The following is a 20,048-nucleotide window of genomic DNA, read 5'->3' as shown; positions in this document are numbered from 1 at the left end:
TTAATACAGCACAAACACTGCATACCTGCAGAATGTTTAGCTTTTGGACCTGAATTCTAGTTGTGATCCTGTGGTGAGAAGTTATTAAGAGTAATAGTGTCTCCTAAATAAGAAGGTAATTTAAATCCCCTCTTGCACTGAATACACAAAGCAAGCTTGATGTACTGTTTTAAGGTACATTTCAGCAGCTAGTAGAACAAGCTCTGAAAATTTAAGTGAACAGTATACTATTTAAAAATACAGCTGCAAAATATTTCACTATTTTTTTTAATAAAGACAGCAAGCTCCCAAGAATCAATGTGAGATAAAAGAGAAAGACACACAGGGAACATCACAAGTCACTAGGAAGAGAAGCAGGGAGGCAGCAACATTTTCTGCTATGGGGTATGTTAATCTGTTGAGTTGCCATCCAGAGAAACTAATAACTCAGGCTTGGTGTCAAGCTTGGCTAGACTAACGCTAAATGGTGGTGCTGCTTTGATGGAGACACTTTTCTATCCCCACTGGGCCCCTCAGTGGCAGCCTCAGTAAGAGAAAAAGTAAAAGGATAAATTCCCTTGTCCAGCACAAAGCAGAGTCTTAGAGTCCATGCAGCAACCAGGTGCAGATAGAGGCAAGGTCTCTGCCCTTTCTCTGCCCCAGCTGGTTCTCATCTAGAAGCTCCATGACCATCTTAGTGTGGTGGTGTCAACAACCTGCTATGAGTCAGTGTATGTTAGCCCCTGGTGACCTTGGAGGCAATGGGACATAGCTTGTCCGGTTTTTGCAGTGTCCCTGCTTTGGAGATGGAGAGCTCATGTCCTTTACTATTCATTCTGCTATGACTTTTGCTGCTATCAAATCTGGGTTTCTGCAGCTGTATGGTGGCCAGCCAGGTTGTTGCCCTAATTTTGCTTTTTCCCTTTGTATCCCATATGCAGAGAAGCAGAGGGAGCTGACTCGGAAGGGTTCCCTGAACAATATCAACATGGGAAGCCCAGTTAATCAGCAGCCCAAGAAGAACAATGTGATGGCACGAACAAGGTAAAGGACTGGAAAAGCACTCAGCTGTGCTCTAACCTGCAATCCCTAATGGCCTTAGGATGGGCAAGGATGATGTTCATTGCTATTCGCCTACTGCCAAATGCACTGCAAGAGCAGTGATGGCCCTTCCCAGAGCTAGCAAGCCCAGACACTGTGCTGTGTTGCATCCCATCCCCTGGAGAGATACAGGGACAGCTGGGCTCAGGACTGGTGACAGTGCAGCTTGAAGGAGGCAGAGGCAGCCCAGACTGGTTGAAATTAGGGGTTTAATATGGCCGTCTTGCATGTTCTGGGTAGCCTCACATAACGCATAATCCTGCCAGCAGGAGAATGTATGATGCTGCTTCATGTAACAAACTGGTTTAGAGCTTAGTTCTGCCTTGGCTGCTTTTATCCCAGTAGTTCCCCTGTTCCTTTTTGATGATGACCTATACTGATTGACTTAACAAAGGCTTGTGAAAAATACATCTCTGTGTGCTTTGCTATACACTTCCTCTGCACTTTGAACAGCATGGTCATACTTTGCTGGAGCTGCTTTGGTACATATCTGTATGACAGTATCAGACAGCGCTACAAACTGCTGTAAAAATATGTTCTTGGCTGAATAATTTCTTTTAGAGTATTTCTATTTTTTCCATTCAAGATTCAGTACACCAGTGTATCACTTACCTGCATTTAGGAGGAAGGAACCCCCCCTGAGTCCACAGAATCATATGCTTTGCATGCTACTAGAAAGGTGGCAGTTTTGAGTGGAGAACCTCACTTAGAATGACAGCAGAATCTGCATGAATGCTGGGTGTTTATTGATGAATGAGAAAGTTGCATGAATTACCATATATTAAGTAGAACAGGAGCTGCAGGTCAGAGTCTCTCTGTATGCAACATATCCGACAGATGAGGTTCCTTGTTCACATTAATTCCCAAAACCCACAATAGTAGTTTGAAATCATGCCAGGACTTCGTCAAGTTTTATTTGTAAGCTTCTGTCATGTTGTTGGAATACACTGCATTGCTCACTGCTCCGTGTTTGGTTGTTGAGACCATATAAAGAAGCCAGGCCCTTAGTTCAGCAGATGCTCTCAGCTGGCTTTTCCATCCTTCTCCTTGTCTTCCAAATACAAGTTGGAAAAACTTGGCTTCTTTTGGTAATAGGCTGCAAGAGGCAATAGCTTCTCAAGAGAAATAGTAGCAGATTTGCTGCTTAAGAAATTTCGAAACACTGAAATTAGTGGAGGAAAATGGTAAGGGAGAGAAGATGGGATAAGTACAGGTGCCTACCTGTAAAATTAGTGATTTCTGCTTGGAGAGGCTGCTGTTTCCAAGCTGCCGATGGAAAGAAGAGTGATTTGGGTGGAGAAGGGCAGAGCAGTGACACCTATCAACAAAAGCTTTTGAACAGCCAGCTCAGTTTTATTCTATTTGTGGACACCTGAGCACTGTTCAGAGGACGCCTCCACAGCCAAGCAAAGCCTGCTGGCAGTAGACTTGCTTTTCTTAGTTACTTTTCACACAGCTTTTAGAAGCATCCCTTGGGATCTACAAAACAGAGGTTTGCAGCCATTGCTTTAATAGCAGATGTAGCCAAGCTCCATTGTTCCCATATGGCTGGGAGGCATCTGGAACAGGGTCTCACTAGCCAATGTCTCTTCATCTCCCAGTTCCTTTGGCTTTCTGGGAAGCAAGCAGCACCACAAGCACAGCTCTAGTAATACCTCAGAATGGTTTGGTCTGTCTTGCCGCATACAGGGCAACCCCAGGAAACCAGAAATGCCACAAGCTTGTTCAAACAGCTTCTTTTCCTGAGATAATGACTGCAATACAATGAGAGATACTACAGTGGGATACACTGCAAAATGTCCAGGTTATGGTAGTTCTTTAAGTCTGAACTGTTGGCTTCCTCTGGTCTCTGCAGGAGGAGAATAAGCTAAAGCCATTTCCACTTTTTTAACAGTTCTGCTCTTCTCCTCATCAAATATGTTTTCCTTCATTCAGGCAAACCACATTGCCTCTCCTAGTCTCTACTCCACCTCCTCCTCCTTCCCCGAGGCTTCTGTGATTCTGTATTATCTGCATGAATTTCTGACATCCAGCCTCTAGTACCAGGTTGCCTTCTCTATTTGGTCTTCTTCTGGGGCAGGGGCATAGCCAGCCTTAGAGGTGAAAGGATCTGAATCCATAACACACTCAGTCTCCTGAAGAGCAAATGTGAACAATGTTGGGGTGATGCTGGCATATTCACTATGAGCACAGGCAGAGCCTACAACACCATCCACACCACTTCCGCACAGCCAGGTATTTTAGCCCACTCTGAGGATTTTGTCCTAAACTCAGATTTTGTCATAACATATTCCACGGTAAATGAGCAAAAACACCAAGACAAGAATACTCATACTAGGACACCTGCAGATGAAAGCAGCTATGACTGCAATATGGCTTTATTCCAAGGACAGTGGAAAGCATAGATAAGAACAATCAGGATGCAAGGGGATGATTTAGATCAGGGGAAAAGACATTATCACAGGTTTTGTCTGTTACAGAAAAATTGAAGTACTGTATTATTAAGAAAAAAGACATTTCTCAAGAAAAAGATGTAGTGATTTTTCTTAATCAAATAGCTCCAGAAAGGTCTCTTTTCCTAGATCCCCTGATAGTGCTTTGTTCATTCATGATATAGTAACAATCATCAGTGAGTATATATGGGGCATTGACTTGAAAACTGAAGTGTGAGCATGGAAGTCAGTACTTATGATATGTGTGTGAGCAAGCTGCTGCTACCAGATCACAGCTTCAATTTTAGTTCCAGACATTGTCCTACATGCTTTAGGAGCAGCATCTCAGTGTTATGGGAAGAGGTGTTGAATTTTGCAAGTGTATCCCATTTTCTCCAGTTCCCTGGAGGTTGCGAATTCTGCATCATTTTAAAACGAATTAATTTCTTTAATCTTACATTTCAATGAATACAATAATAAAATACAACTAGTTGTGAGCCTATACATCTGCTTTGTGATAACATCTGATATATTTTACTTTCCCTGAACCTGCAGGCCTTTGTATTGCTAAAATTGTAGTGACTTCCTGAAATTTTCTGAGCAGAAACAGAACACTGCAGGTGATTAGAATGCAGTCGGAGCATAGATGAGATGGATTATCATCTTTAGATTTATATTTTCTAAACTCTTAGTGAAGCATCATTGTGCATCATCATGTGTTGTTAAAGACCAGTTCTTCACTTGGGAGAAAACCTGAGTTAACCCATTGAATGAGGAGATTTTCATCACTCTTACTGTTCCCACCTGCTGAATGTAGAATCTTCTTCCATTTGCTTGGTTTGTTTGATCTTATTCTAAATATGAACCAAAGTCTTTGTGCAATTTTGTGGATGAAAGAACTCTGTTCTGAACTGGATACCATTGAATAATGTATTTTCCTTATCCTAGAAGCTCTGAAGCCTGTATTCCATTACACAAACTCTCTTAGGCAATTAAAGGTACAAAGTAATTGTCAGCCTTTGTAATACTTCTGATGAAGTGGAAGTCATTATGAAATAATGGGATTTTAAAAGGGCTAGTCTGACTGGGCACTTACGCTGCACCCACCATCTTATATTTCTCATATTACTAAATTTAGGAGTAAGACCTCAAAAGATCTGTGTTGTGGGGGCTGGGTTGGAATTCATGTAGAAAGACCAAATCCCTGATTTCCAATAGTAGAATAATAGTAGCACCAAGCCTCTGCCTTCCCCTAGCCTCCTTTTCCCATTAATTTATTGCTAGTGTCATGTACTCATTGCTAGGGGAAAAAAAGTGGCACAAAAATGAGCAATCTGATATGACAAACAGTGCTAGCTGAAGAGGTTCACCAGAATGAAGTGTGGAGTGTCCCAACTGTTTTTTCTTCCAGGGACGAGCGTGTTCCCAAGGTATGTCCAGTGTTCATCATCCCTGTGAAACTGCTCTGAACTAGCCAGACACACAGCCTGCTTCCTCTGAATTGCATCCATTTAAATGTCTTCACTGATAAGGGAGGACTTACAAGGAAGTGAAACAGGGACAGCCTAACTATCATATGACTATGTGTGGTACTGAGCTTTACTGTGTAGTTAATGGACAACATTTAATTATTTCAGGCTTGTCGTTCCCAATAAGGGCTATTCGTCATTAGATCAGAGTCCAGATGAAAAGCCACTGGTAGCCCTGGATACGGACAGGTATGCAAAGTGTTAATAAGATTATATATATTATGATGCAAGCAAGTTTTCATGCCAGAGTGTAGCACTGAAGCTAATTTCTGCTGAAACTGCTCTTGCAGACCACTCGCAGTCTTCCTTGCTGTGCCCTTCAGCATATGCCGTAACAAGTCTCTGTGTGTGTGTGTAAACAAGTAGGAAGAGATGTGAGTAAAGAGCACTTTGATGGAAAGGTCTGAAGATCACAGATGAAAGATGCTCTCCAGACTCCCTTGATGTAACTTCTCTGTGCCTAAAGTACAGCTTCATGGCATGAGAAAGACAGGGCTAACCAGGGAACACAGGTCTCTCTAACTATTGTTTCCTTTTTTGCTGTATCTTGTCCTTTCCTGCAGTGATGATGACTTTGACATGTCCAGATATTCCTCCTCGGGATACTCATCAGCTGAGGTGAGTTATACTCTTTCCTGCCATACTTGCCATGAATGCTATTAGTAGAGCAGCTAGAAACGACTTAGAGTGCTGCCAGAAACAACTCCACAAGGAATTTACCAGTAGTGTAGACTCTGTGAACCTGGAAGGGGCCATGGCACAAACTGTGTCACGTTTCTTTCTTCCTCGGTGATCCAGTTGGCTCTGTCCCCACACTTCCATGGCACAGACACAGATCTGCCCGTTGGCTGTTTTCACAGATACCTTTGGCTTCACTCAAGCTTTTCCCAGTTCTGCTCAGTCCTGCAGTGTTGGCCCATGTGGTGCAAAAGCATCAACTTGTCTGTCGTGGCAGCTCAGCAACCATCTACTTGCCAAGGACACAAATAAAGGATCTGAGGGTGTATTGTGATTTCCAGTTCTTGTAGGGGTCAAGGTCACCTAGTGCAGCAGGTAGGTCACTTGGAGCAGCAGAAATTCCAGGGAGGACTTGCAGATATGAACCCTTACCCTTTCAAAGAGAAAAGGCAGAGAAGCCATTAATCCCTCTTGTTTCTATTAATCCAGTTTGTTAATCCCTCTGCATTGTTTCTGAATATATTCCCAAGCTCTCTTGTGAATTAGTTGTTCAGACTCTGGCTACTGCTTCTGCAGGATCTGATTTTTACATCCAGAGTGCAGAGCAGCCATTCTCCCTTGTATCTCTTCCTTGGGCAAAATACCTCTGATATGCAGAGAAACAGCCAAGAACAGGGACCAGATCAAATAATCTAGGCCATCTCTGGGCCCTGATGAAGTGTTGTTCACCCAGATCTGTCTAGACAGCACTTGAATCCAAGATTACAAAAAGCCAAGAGTCTTTACCACCTTTCAACTGCTATAGTGCCCCAGACTGAGAGTAGGGACTGCCCAGCTGCCAGTGAGTTTATCATTATTATTACATTACTTGAAATGAGAACTTCATGGAAAGATTATTCCAGAATAAAATAGTGTATTGACTTGCTACTCTGGAATATCTCACTCTAGATATTCCTATTCTGGAAGAAGTTAGAACAACAGAAGGCAGCCCTCACCTGTGGTCAAAAACTGGGACTCTTTCATTGATGGGACAGGTGGTAATGATAAGGAAATATATTTCAGAGTAAGGGACCTCCTTCCTCTTCTGACCATCAGAAGGAAGAAGTCTCAAGTATTTGACTCTTTGTCTTTCTGTCTGTAGCAGATCAACCAAGACTTGAACATCCAGCTGCTAAAAGATGGGTACCGGTTAGATGAGATCCCAGATGATGAGGACCTCGACCTAATCCCTCCTAAATCGGTCAACCCTACCTGCATGTGTTGCCAAGCCACCTCCTCCACCACCTGTCACATCCAGTAGTGAGGCCAGCAGGCTGTGATCAGTGCTTTCCACTATAAATGTAAAACTTAACAGCCATTGCTTCCTCCTATGGTAGGACATGTACTTCTTTGTGTTCATGGAGCCAGGAGAAACCAAAAAATTCATTTTATGATTGGTGAATAAGTTTTTTTAAACTATGGTTAAACAAAAGAGAAGTTGCTCAAAGTGCCAGGCAGTGCCTGGTAGAACTGACTGGTCTGGAGAGCAAATGCAGGAGGGTCCAGAGATACCTCCTTGGTTTGTGTAGGCACTGGAGATGTTTTGTAAGGTGTCTGTTCCAGAATGGGAAGGGTCAGATGGGGCTGCAGTTACTCCTGCCCACCGAAACCAATCTATCTACAAGATCAGGGGTGAGTCTGAGGTGTCGGGGCTTTACCTGTGGGAGGAGGTCAGTTCTTAATTCATTCACTAAACATGATTCATTTGCGTAACCAATATTATACCATAACCGAGGCACAGGAATGGGAACAGAGCAGGGCACCCTTTCTTATGACAAGGCTAGCCAGGACTAGCATGACACAATTCATTCAATTGCAAAGAGGGAAAATAGGTGGCACTTCACTGTAAGTCAGTACTATCTAGAGCTGTTGTGTCACATATCCAATGCAATCTATCCTTAGCTCCACATTAAATTATCATCAAACACATCAGATTTGATCTGCAATCCATCCATGGTCTTCAGGAATTCAGTCCTTGCCTAAGAATACCATACTCCTGAGTTCAGTCCAGTCATGTATACTGACTTCATTCCTGTGAGGCCCATCTGCTTCCAAAAATCTTAAAGTTTGCTCAACTAAGAAAAAATAAGTCCTGCACAAGACAGGACTAGAGCTGTTCAGTCTGAAGGTCAGTGCCAGAAAAGCTAGTTGAAGAAATCACATCTTTACAGAGCTTGGCTGTTGAAATTCTCTTGACATGGCATCTCTTGATGCCTGTGGGAGAGATTTGTTAATGCCAAAGGCATCTCTGTGGTGGTGTCAGACTTTAGAGGGGGGGAGCAAATAACAGGATTATGAGTAGCTTCAGCTGAAAAAAACCCATGAGAGGAAACTATTGTTTATCCCATCTCTGCCCACTTCTGAACCAGGCTTGGTCTGTGTTAGAGTCCCAAGTCAGGGGCAATTGTGTTTATTTGGTGCTGGAGTAGTCAGGAAACCTGGCATTACATTAGGTGGCTGGACTGAATTGCCAGTTCACCAGCAGATTGTTTTGAATGCAAAATTATTTCTGAAATTAGGAAATGTCCTCTCTCTGGCCAGTATTACACTGCTGGCTTCAGCATGCGCAGGACTCAGTTGATGGATGGGCCAGCATTTTTCTCGAAGATGAAATCTTTTGCCATAGGCACGACTGTGTGTTTTCCTGCTCTGCTAGGTGGAAGGACCGCCTGCCTTGCATCAGCGTTTGCTGTAGAATCTGGGGAAAGAAGACAGTGAGGGCAATTCTGAGCTTCCCATCAGAATTCCCCTGAGTTGCAAGACAGAACCTGAGCTTCACCCAGGACAGATCTCCTGTCTGAAATCTTCACGTAGTGAGCTGAGTCTTTAAGAAATCCTCTTTGTGATTAGGAGGACACTTATTTAACAGGTTTTCACTCTGTGGAGTGCAAGGCACGGTGTCATCCACAGCATGAGCAAAAGAGCGGGCACACAGGACTCCTGGGCTTTATTATTCACTAGTTGACTGTGGGCAACCATTACAGCTGTGTTTGCCCCCCCTTCCTAAAACAGGGCACTGCCACCCTGGCTTCAGGCCACAGAAAGATAACTGAGTGGTACTGTTTACTGAACATCCCTGCCCCTTCATGCAAAAGTGCTGGTTAACTTGCCAACACCTCTAGGAAGAGAGTGTTTCTCAATTAAGTTCCTCTCCCCTTCTCATTGCCTGGTAATGCTGAGAGGGAATATTTCAAAAATGTTTCTAAAGAAGCACAAAGCTTTCAGGTCCTCAAGTCTTTGCTGCTTTTTTCGTGTGCCTGCTTTCCTTTCCAGTGCCTCAGGTGTGAGGTTAGCAACTTGTCTGGAGGGGAGGAAGGTCTCTAACCCTGTGTATGGAAAAATTTAAAAGGGAAAAAGGATTCCTTAAGGAGTCTTTTTTTTTTTAATGGAGAATGTAGTCAAAACCCCATGGTCAAACCAAATCCTATAGGACATGGCCGAGTCTCTTTAAATGTTCACTCTTCTAAAGCAGGACTTTGCAGTTCAGCATTGGTACCATGCAACATCTTCATTGCATTTATCCTCCTGGGTCAGTCTCTGTGCCTCCCAGCTGGGCTGCACACACAGCCTTTCCCACAGCCCTTGCTCAGGAGCTTGGAGCATTTTGGTGTCCCTGCTAGAGCAGCCTTGGGAGACTGCAGGTCCCACAGGTCTCCATTATGCTGCTATCATGTTCAGTCAAAGACAGAATGAAGCTTGCTGAGACTGTATCTCCCAGGGCTAATGCCTCCAGTCTGAAGGACAGACCTTCCCTGATAACCACTGCCCCATGGCACCACGACCAAGTCCTTTTATTGTCACTATTCCTGGTTTTTGCCTGCCACGTGCCCTGAGGCATTCCCCAACCCTGAAACCGCCCTCAGCCCTTTGCATTGTGTGATGTGCACCTGCTTCCAGCACAATCCTTTAGGGTCCCTAGGAGGGAGGGAGATGAATTTAAATGTTAACTACACCCAGTGTTTCCTCCAAATACAGACAGAAGCACAAGCCAAGTGTTTTTCATTGCACACAGAAGGAGCTGGTTGCACAAATAGCTGTTTTGGCATGACAGTACAGGATCATAAAATGGCAATTTTTTGGCTTCTCCTTTCTATGCTTTGTATTCATATATTTTATTAGGGGTATAAAGTAGAAAGGATGGGGAAAAGTAGTTACCTGTGTAGGGTCATTATCAGGAAAGCTGAAAGCAATGCACATGTAGCTATCATAGAAAACTGAACACTAACCCTTCTGAACTGCAATTCCTTAAGCAGGTTATGACCATGGGGCATGTTTGTTGACTTGTTATGGAATATGATGGACAGCCTGGCGGCATGTATTAACCACAGATTGGGCTGGATCTCTCTATCTGGTCTTGTGTTCAGACCTTTGCTTCAGCCAGAAGGTTTTCCTTGTGCTCTCATTGGAGGTTATGCTGGAAGGATACCATTGGAGGAAGGTGTATAGATATGTAGCCGTTCTGGCACTGCTCTCCTCAAACCAGTCTCTGCTGCCATGGCCCGTGGAAGGCAAAAGCAAAGAGCGTGGACCCTGACTCTCTGTCACAGCATTATAAAGCCCTAAAATCTGCAGAGCTGCTGGGCACTCTCTTAACTACAGATTGCTTGTAATAAAGCAAATTGTTCCTTGTTCCAATTTTTGCACCAAACCAGATGATCTTGCCAGGCCCCATTTTCAGTCAAAAGAATACCAAGAGGAGGAGTGCCACAGAGTATGAAAGGCTGCACCGCTGTCCATCTAAAATATCATGCAAATAAGATAGCTTCCTTATATTGATGCTGGTGCCTCCACAAAGGAATTTGCATTTGATGCCTCCTAAAGCCAGACTGGCTTCATGTGTAATTTTATGTAATTTTAATCACCAAATTATCTGAGTTTAAGCAAATTCTTTTATCAGATGTTAAGTTTGCCCTTTAATGTGAGCTGACTTTGGACTCCAGGGTCTCAGCATTCAACTCTATCTCTGCAGTCAGTCTACAAACTCCCTATTTACAGATGTCTGTGTGAGGGGGAATATCCTCCTAGTGTTGAGGAAGGTCTCTAGATAGGATGGTCTGGTCTGCTTTTCTGGTGATTATATAATAACCTTTAGCTGAAAGAAGGCTGATGTCTAGCTGACCATCCCAAAGGCTCATTTGATGTCTTATCAGACATATCTTGAAGCCAACCATTGGAAGAGCCACTGGATCATACCTGGCATTGCTGCATGTCTATCCCCAATGTGTACACTTGGCCATTGGGTCTGTTCTGGCTGTCTTGCCTGCAGATGCCTTGTGACTGCAATAGCAGATGGCCAAGCCTGCTGCATGGACTTCAAAAGGGACTTCAGGATGCTGTGCTCCCCCACTGTTTCTGGTTTGGCTCTCTGGCTCCTTTCTCAAAAGGAGGCACCCACTCTGCTCAGCTGTGTTCTGGCTGACATATTGATCTCTGATCCTGAGCAGAATCCTTTCCTCTCCATGCAGAGTCTGTCCTCAGGCTGGCCCGCAAGCTGTACAATGGCATACAGGAGGCTTGAAAAGTACAGTGCCCTGTATGTGACTCAACAGAAACATGAAGATGCTTTTGAAGAAAGGAAGGACCCAGCTGGGCACCAGATGGGACAACAGGAAAAGGAAAACAAGCAGTAACTAGATAGGTTGCCAAGTGTTGTCTTGGACTAGGGCAGATCCCAGTTGTCTGAGTTAATCTATCTCAGTACAGTGCTGATACCAGCAGGGAGCAAAGCTCACTTTCAGATGCACACATATAGAAACACTGTGTCCCCGAGCTGGCACTGCAGCCAAATACTACTGCAGAGAGTCTGCTGGATTGTTAGAGCACAGAAATGAGATCTGGGGTCCTTTGCTGCTGTTGGCACGTACTACGTTTGCTCTAACCTCAGGCAAGTCACATCCTCTCTTGATGTCCATTCCCTTCTGCAGTCTTCCCAAGATGCTACCACCACCCTGCATGGATGTTGCCAAGTGTGTGGTGTGCACCACTGATAGGATAGCTCTGCAAGCAAGATGCAAAAAGCATGCTATAGAAGTTTTATATGTACAACTACTTACATGTTTACATGTACTACAAAGAACAGCAGCACAACTCTGCTTTCCCTCTGTTTACCACCTTCTGATATTGCTTGCATGTGCCAGAAGGCTGTAGGGTGAAGGTTAGTAGAGAGATTAAACAGCTTTGGAGGCAGATGTTTGGCAAGGATGTGTTTCCTAGTTATTTGGCAGCTGGCTCTTGCACAACTTCTCAATATACATACTGCCACAGAGAATGTGTAATAAGATTTGGTGGCCCAACGGCACCATCCCCTGCTAGTGGAGTTAAGGAACTTAGGAGTGCAACTGGGATAGTGAGTGCTGATGGGAGGGAAGACAGCATTGAAGGGCTCCTTTGGGATATTCCCATGGCAGTTTCATGCTCTTACTTTAGTAACCATGTAATGATCTGAGGGTATAAACTGGCATTTATGCCTGGGCTCTTCCTTTATTTTACCATTCTCCCTTAAAGCTCACATAGGGTATATGGCCACTCTTATCTAGAATGAAGCAGGCTTTGTCACTTGGCTGCTGCTTGGCTCAGCAAGCACAGGCTGCATGTGCCATTGTAAATATACCCTGGCTTTGACCTCTACCACCCTTCAGAGCTGACTCTTCACATCACCCTCCTATTTCTACTTCTCATGTCTCAAAGAAAACATCTGCATAGATGGGCAGTGCCACAGGGCAAGCTGAGCTAGGTTGAGCCTAGGGGGAAGGCATGGGAAGGTGTTCATTTTAAGGTGCTTTTCACCTCTAGGAGAACATGGCATCCTTGTCACTTCCTTTCAAGGCTTTCCTGTGTGAGAGATTGCTCCAAACCTTGAACCACATCTCATCAGACAAACCCACCTCTGTTACAGAGCCACACAAGCCCTGAAGCAGAAGGCCAGCAACTTGGCATAGAGGAAGAGGTTGTGACCTGGGATTACCTACACAAGATTAATGCCAGACTAACCAGGTGCAGGTTTCTCACAGGGGCTGACATCTATATTTTAAGTCGTTGTATTGTGCAGCTGAGCTGCTGCATTGCTTCAAAAAATTACAGCTACATCCCCTCCTTTGGTCCCCTTGACATTGGTGGCAATCCCAGGATCACAGCAGCTAAATGCTGCCTGGCTGAGTACTCCTCTGAGAGCTTGCTGAGAAGGCAAAGGCCGAGGACTAATTGAGATTACATGGACCAGAGCACTGTGACCTACACAACCGTGCAGCAAGCCATGTTGCAGAGCAGCATGGACACCAGAACAGGTTGCAGCTTTCCCTGGTGCCTGCAGAGAGCAGCTCTTCCCATTGCTTCCCAGACCCAGTTGCCAGCAGAAACTGGTGTTGGCTCTGAGCCTTTCTCTTTCTGTAAAAAGCTGCTCCAGCAAAAGATGGATTTGCTCCTGGAAGGAGCCCATCTTGCTGGTTGTGCCTGGTCTGTGGAGCCATTCCATAATAATAAATGGTGATACAGGTGATAGGATTGCATCAGGGAGTGGAAGGTACAAAAGAAGCCTCATTAAAATGTGACTGTCTCAGATGTGTCACTGGAAACCAGCACAGTAGGCACCAGGAAAAGAAAAGGCCACCGAAAGGCTGTGCTGAGATAAGTCCCATTATCTGCCAAGATGTTTGCCCTTCCGGAGCAGCATTTCTCCCCTAATTGCCCATCCAGTTGCCCCAGTTCTTCACTGTGAAGAACCTCTCTCCACCTGGGTTGCCTTCTCCCTTCTGCACTGGTCCCAAAAGAGCTGTGACTCCATTTGTTACCCACCTTCCTTGAGCCTGTATGGTTTCTATCACCTTCATCTCCATTTCCAGCTCACTGATTTCTCTGCTCAGTTTTTTCGCACAGAAAAGCTGGCATAGCAGCTATGTTCAGTCTGTAGCTGCCTCTGTCCTGATCCAACAACTGTGATGGTTGGTGAGACAGAGTGCAGGCTGGGATTTCTCTTCACCCACCTGAAGGCAGTTGGGCTGAGGGTTAGCCAGGCTAGTGTAAAACCTTGGTGTGATCCAGCAAGCCAAGCCAGCTGCCTTCACCCTCCTGAGCTCAGTGCTGCAAGATGTCTGGGACCCAAACACCAGGTCCTAGGCCTGCCAGCCCATGTGCAAATAGACTGGAGACCCACAGCAGAGGCACAGGTGGGAAGACTGTTCTCTGTGGCCTTGCTGTGCTGGGGCAGAGTGCTGTGAGATGCGCTGGTAGGGCTGTAGTTGTACAGGGAGAAAGACTTGCCGACGATGAAGTCTTTGCAGGGGAGAAAATAATGACTTTTTTTTCTCCCTCTTTTTGCACATTTTTAACCATTTTTACTCCTTTCATGGGGGTTATTGAACCTTCAGTTTAATAAAGAAGGAAATGAGCCACCATTAAATAGCTTTCTGAAGGGTTCTGAAAGCAGGTACCACTTGCATGCAGAGCTAGTCTGTGCCTAACATGTGACTTCCAGACCTCATTGTACATCCTGTAGTTGAGACACTATGTGTGCTGTGGGGACTGGGATGGGAGAGTCAGCACTGACCATCATGTCAAACAGCCACAGCTTCCCAAACTTAAGAAGAATCAGACCAGGAAGGGGGGAAAGCAGCAGCAACAATAGAAGGATAGCTAGTAAACTTTGTTTAAAACTTTTAAAACAGGTAAACTTTGGCATCCATGTCCAGTGGCTAGTTCTAGAATTGCAAACCTTGTTATATGGCACACACTCTCCTTCCACTCCTCTCCTCAAAGCAGCTATCGTCTTTCCACCCCGCTCCCCCCCTCCATGCACTAGTGATGAGCATCAGAGGCAGCTGCACCAAAGTGACTCTCAGCCCAGTTCTGCATCCCCCTCTCCCACTCAAACCCAAGGCAGTCCAGACAGTTGTTAGCCATCACAAGTCTTAATTTTTAATAACTCCACTTGAGTTTCTTTTCTCATGTACCATAGCTTCCTCCCAATGCACTGTAGCAGGACAGTGCAGGAGGCTCCAACCATGTCCCAAGAAGCTTCTTTGACCCCTGGCAGCACCTTGCAGACATGCACCTTACTGGGAACATATTGGGTCAATGCTGGTGAGATCTGAAGCTGCTGATCTTGCGTAGGTGGCAGTTGATGGGAATCCACCGGGAGAAGCTGGCAGGAAGTGGCTACTGTCCCTTTTCTTTTCTTTTTTGAGGGAGAGGGGGATTTTTTTGGCATGATTATTGTCTATCTGCCAGTGGCCAAGTTCTGGGCTGCATTAATAACTAACATTAATTTGCTTTCTGGACAGGTATGAAGCTTCATACCAACATTAATAGCAAATACCATGGCTGTATCCAGAGCCTGGATACAATCTGGGTTTCTCCCATGCTGGCAAAGTACTTTCAGCAGGCTCCAGATAGCCATTTCTGGCAGACAGGGAAATAGCACTCCTCAGAGTCGGTATCAAATCTGCACTTCCATTTTGTGTCCTCAGCTTGGAAAGAACTCAACCCAAGCAAATGCTTCCCAGGTCTCCTTTCCCTGTGTGGTGCCTGGCGCCCCAGGGGAGGGGATGGCAGGAGGCATTTGGGGATCACCGAAAGCGAGATCCTTTTTGGATGCATTTAATGGAAATATCTTTCAGGAGGAGAGACCTCCTGACTTTTGCATTAATCTCAGAGCAGGAGATTAATTTCCAGCTGTCCTTGCATATAGTGAAACATAGCTGAAACAGCCAAATGCAAAGTACAGTTAAATGTATGGTTTGATCTGAATAACCTTTTAATTAGGAAGATAAATTTGTTGTAGCTTGACCTTAGTCCATGTTAGGAACCTGCTAATCATTTGACATGCAGAGTGTATTAATGCTGCACTTAACTTGGTTATTGGTTTTATTATCTGGGTTTGGGAGTTTTTTCACTTCAGAAGCATCAATCTGCATCTTTTATGGGTTTGTTTTTTCTTTCTGTTTTCCTGTTCAGAACATGTAACACACTGTTGTACTTGTGTTCCCATCTGTGTAGAGGATTGCTTTAAACAGATCAGTTGTGTTGTGATTTGTTTGGAGTTTTATCTACCATCAGTTTTATGCATTAATTTATTTTAAAATGTGTTTTTTAAAAAAAACCCATGAAATGTATAATTTATTTTTTTTACATTTCAATTGCAGTATTTATCATTGTTACTGGTTGTGTGTAGTGTAATAGAATTAATATTAAAAAGCATACATATGAAAACCAGCCTGCCAGACTGTCATTGGAGCGAAATGTATTGAGAGGGTATGAACCACATTATCTTCTCTGAGCCCCCAGCAATCGCAGATACTGAAATCAGCCTTTGGGTGCCAGCCTCTGCACCATGGCCAATACCAGCCTGCATGGGTGCAGTAGAAGCAGTTGGTGTGGAGCTGTACCATATGGCACAGTTAAACCCACCAGGGTCAGCCAACTCCCAGCCAGCATTTGGGAAGTCTTCTCCTCAAGGCAGTAGGAAGGTCCATCGAGCAGGACCCAGCCCTTACATCTAGGCTACGCCTCTCCTCCCGACAGTGACAGAAACAGAAGGAAGTGCTGCATCTATACAGCACTGATAGGTGAAATAACCTTTCCTCCAGCCTTGCAGCCATTTCTGCCCCTTAAAGCTGTTGGCACGAGAGCTGATCACTGATTTTAGAGTCCAACATCAGCAGCTGGAAACCCCAGGGACTGATGGGGACAGGGGACAGCCACAGGGAGCCACTGGCTCATGCTGGCAGCTGGACTGTTCAGTGGATAAGGAATTGGTTGGATGGTCACATCCAGAGGGTAGTGGTCAAAGGTTCGATGACCAGGTGGAGATGGGTGACAAGTGGTTTCCTCAAGGGTCCATACTGGGACCAGTGCTGTTTAATACCTTTTTCAATGATATAGACAGTGGAATTGAGTGCACCCTCAGTAAGTTCACAGATGATACCAAGCTGAGTGGTGCGGTTGACATGCCAGAGGGATGGGATGCCATTCAGAGGGACCTAGACAAACTGGAGAAGTGGGCCCAGGCGAACCTCGAGGTTCAACAAGGCTAAGTGCAGGGTCCTGCACCTGGGTAAGGGCAATCCTTGTTATCAGTACAGGCTGGGGGATGATGTGATAGAGAGCAGCCCAGCAGAGAAGGACTTGGGGGTACTGGTGGGTGAAAAGCTGGACACAAGCCACCAATGTGTGCTTGCAGCCCAGAAGGCCAACTGCATCCTGGGCTGCATCAAAAGAAGTGTGGCCAGCAGATAGAGAGAGGTGATTCTGCTCCTCTGCTCTGCTCTGGTGAGACCTCACCTGGAGTACTGTGTTCAGCTCTGGAGCCCTCAACACAAGAAGGACATGGATCTGTTGGATTGGGCCACAAAGATGATTCGAGGGCTGGAGCACCTCTCCTATGAGGACAGGCTGAGCAAGTTGGGACTGTTCAGCCTGGAGAAGAGAAGGCTCCGGGGAGACCTTATAGCGGCCTTCCAGTACCTGGAGGAGGCTTACAAGAAAGCTGGGGAGGGACTCTTTGCAAGGCCATGTAGCAATAGGATGAGGGGCAATGGTTCTGAACTAGAGCAGGGTAGATTTAGGTTGGATATTAGGAAAAATTTCTTCACCATGAGGGTTGTGAAACACTGGAACAGGTGGTGGAGGCCCCATCCCTGGAGACAGTCAAGGTCAGGCTTGATGGGGCTCTGATCAACCTGATCTAGTTAAAGATGTCCTTGCTTACTGCAGGTGGGTTGGACTAGATGACCTTTAAAGGTCCCTTCCAACCCAACACATTCTATGATTCTATATTTTTTTTATGTTGAGGGCCCCAGAGCTGTGCCCCAGGGTGCTGCAAGGCCACAGGTGTGGGGAGGGGGAAGCATCACTTATATACTCCAGTGTTCACCCTTCCCCCTCAGCTTCCTACTGGCTCCAAGAGGGCCGATGGAGAGCCTGAGCCTGGTTCATCAGAGACCAACAGGGTGTGAAAATCAATGGCACTTTGTTTTCTTAATTTCAACAGCACATTAATCACATTTGCCTGGATGCATTCAGGTGCCCCAGGCTGCCCTGCCCCAACATCCCCCTCAACAAAGAGAGCAGGGCTCAGCAGCCCTGAAGGAGGATGGGCTGGCATCCACCCTGCCCCCTCCCTGGCATAACCTGGCTGCCTGTATAAGAATCACTCACTCTATCTGCTGAGCCCATTATAGCACTCAGGACAGGAGAGCAAACATGCCATGCAGGATCATCTAAATCCAGCTTTTTAATTAAAAAGGTCAGACAGAGCAGGTGGTAATTTTGCTGGCTATCCCAGCAGACTGTGTGCACACAGCTGCGTTGCTGCAGGATTTCCTAGGAAATATGGGAGAGAGGGACTAGAAAAGCAACTGTTGCTGGTTTTGCATAATCCAAAATATAATTATCTTCACTAGGACCAGCTGAAACTGTTTTGTACCATTGTTAAGCTAATTGCCTGCAGGAGGGGAGGAAGCTCAGAGCTAGGACAAAGCTAGGACGGTGCAGCTGTACCCATGGAGTAATGCATGCAGTGATACAGGCAGCAATTGTGCCTGGGCCTGCTATTCTTGGGAATACAGCCATAGGGCTGACAGCCACCATATCTCCCTGTTTTCACACTGTGACATCACCAATGGCACAAGCACCACCCTGGGCTGGCATAGCAGTGGCACCAAAGCCTCATTCCCTTTCCTGAGTGTGCTGGGAGCCTCCAGCCCCACTCAGTGCTGCTGATACAGTGGGGCACCCCAGGACCCTCCAGGACTCTCAGTACTCCTGTCCCAGTGGGCTGCCACACCATATACTTCTTTGTCCAAAACTACACCCCTGTCAGCACTTTACACTGACTCTTACTGCCTGCCATGCAAACCATCAAAAAGACCGTCTACGAGCAGGGTCCACTGCAGCTCTGGAAAGAAAACAAGTTTGTGATGCAGGTAAATGCCATGGGAGGAGGAAACCTTGAGGTTTCTACCTCAACCCATTTGTAGATGCTTGGTGCCAGGCAGATGACACAGGGACTTATGGGGTGCCTTGCTGCATGGCTATAATGGGGAGGGGAGGAAAGAGGGGTCATGTTCCCTGGTTAGCAAAGCATTTGACACCCCATGGCCTGTGCTTACTGGCTTCTTGTCCCCTGGAGCTGCATCCTGCAGTGTCTTCAGGCTCACAGGGGCAGGCAGTTGCCCGTACAAGTTCTCATGTCAGCCCTGTTCATTAGTAGGTTTCAGAGTACACAGGGGGCAGGATCTTGCTGAGGAAGGTGAAACTGAAGCAGTGGCAGGGCTCAGCCCAGGGCTGATGCATGACACGATGGTGATGGGGGAGCAGATTGGGTGGCTCTGAGAGCTGCTCCAACACATAGCTCGCAGGCTTAGCTCAGCTCTGACTGGGAGGGGACCTCCATGCCAGGGGACCCTGCTGGGGCTAGGGAGAGATCTGAGCACTGCAACACCTCTCCCAGCCTTAGTCCCAGAGGAATCCCTTAGCCATGGCCTCACTGGGGAGGGGGGGCAGTGTGTCTGTGAGACATCACACATATGCTGTAGACATGCAGCTCTCCCCACATGGGCTAACAAGCATGCAGGCTCCAATGTGAAGTACACTGCAAACCAGCTCAATTCTTGAAGCCTCGTTAGCCTGTGAATTATTATGAGAGAGCCAGCAGAGAGCATGGAGAGAGATGTCACTGCTGTGCAGGGACAGAAATGGCTCATGCAACCAGGGCACCTGTCTGCCCTGTAAGACCTCAGCCCTCTTGGGCTTTATCAGCTGTAGGAGCTTCATTCTGTAACTCTCTTCTCAACCTCTGCTAGCCCCATACCTGGCAGCCCCAGTGCACCTACCCCATCTCCCACTCTGCAAAGTGCCCAGATGCCTATAGACACGCTGAGTGCAGGGAGAAAGGAGCTGATGATGCTTGGCCATCCTCCATCCCCCAGTTTTGAGTGAGTGGGAAGCTTTAGGGAGGGGAAATCACAGTGCTGCTACAACCCCCATGACCACCCACTGCAGAGAAGGGGAGCTTGGCACTTGTGGCAGGGGTCGCGTGGTAAGTAATCAGCTTCACCATGTGCCCCAACAACCATGAAGGCAGGCACTGCTGCATGGCCTGGGCATTTCTCTCCACTCTAGGATTTAACGATGCCCCTGATGCAAAATCTGGTGAGCCAAAAGTAATCAGCTTCACCATGTGCCCCAACAACCATGAAGGCAGGCACTGCTGCATGGCCTGGGCATTTCTCTCCACTCTAGGATTTAACGATGCCCCTGATGCAAAATCTGGTGAGCCAAAGTCAGCTCAAGCAGC

The 20,048-nt window shown here is 46.2% G+C and overlaps 2 protein-coding genes across 2 annotated transcripts in view; both read left to right on the top strand.

Moving 5' to 3' along the window:
• Window positions 1-594: 594 nt before the first annotated feature.
• Window positions 595-7,019, top strand: LOC104540968 (protein FAM219A-like; the record flags this gene model as incomplete). Its single annotated transcript, XM_010184903.1, has 5 exons — window positions 595-613; window positions 923-1,023; window positions 5,150-5,230; window positions 5,605-5,659; window positions 6,861-7,019. Coding segments are annotated over 5 exons (415 nt in total), but the record flags the coding sequence as incomplete, so codon positions are not given.
• Window positions 7,020-18,600: 11,581 nt separating this feature from the next.
• The window catches only part of LOC104540958 (spermatid-specific manchette-related protein 1-like), a 2,870-nt gene continuing 1,422 nt past the window's right edge, over window positions 18,601-20,048 (top strand). Inside the window, 1 exon segment of the mRNA XM_010184892.1 lies at window positions 18,601-18,675. Coding sequence (XP_010183194.1) covers window positions 18,601-18,675 — 75 coding nt within the window.

This window comes from Mesitornis unicolor, unplaced genomic scaffold (genome assembly GCF_000695765.1).
Source record: "Mesitornis unicolor isolate BGI_N332 unplaced genomic scaffold, ASM69576v1 scaffold7890, whole genome shotgun sequence".
Taxonomy (NCBI): Eukaryota; Metazoa; Chordata; class Aves; order Mesitornithiformes; family Mesitornithidae; genus Mesitornis; species Mesitornis unicolor.
The sequence above is the reverse complement of the archived record's forward strand: the minus strand, read 5'-3'. Positions and strand labels throughout refer to the sequence as shown.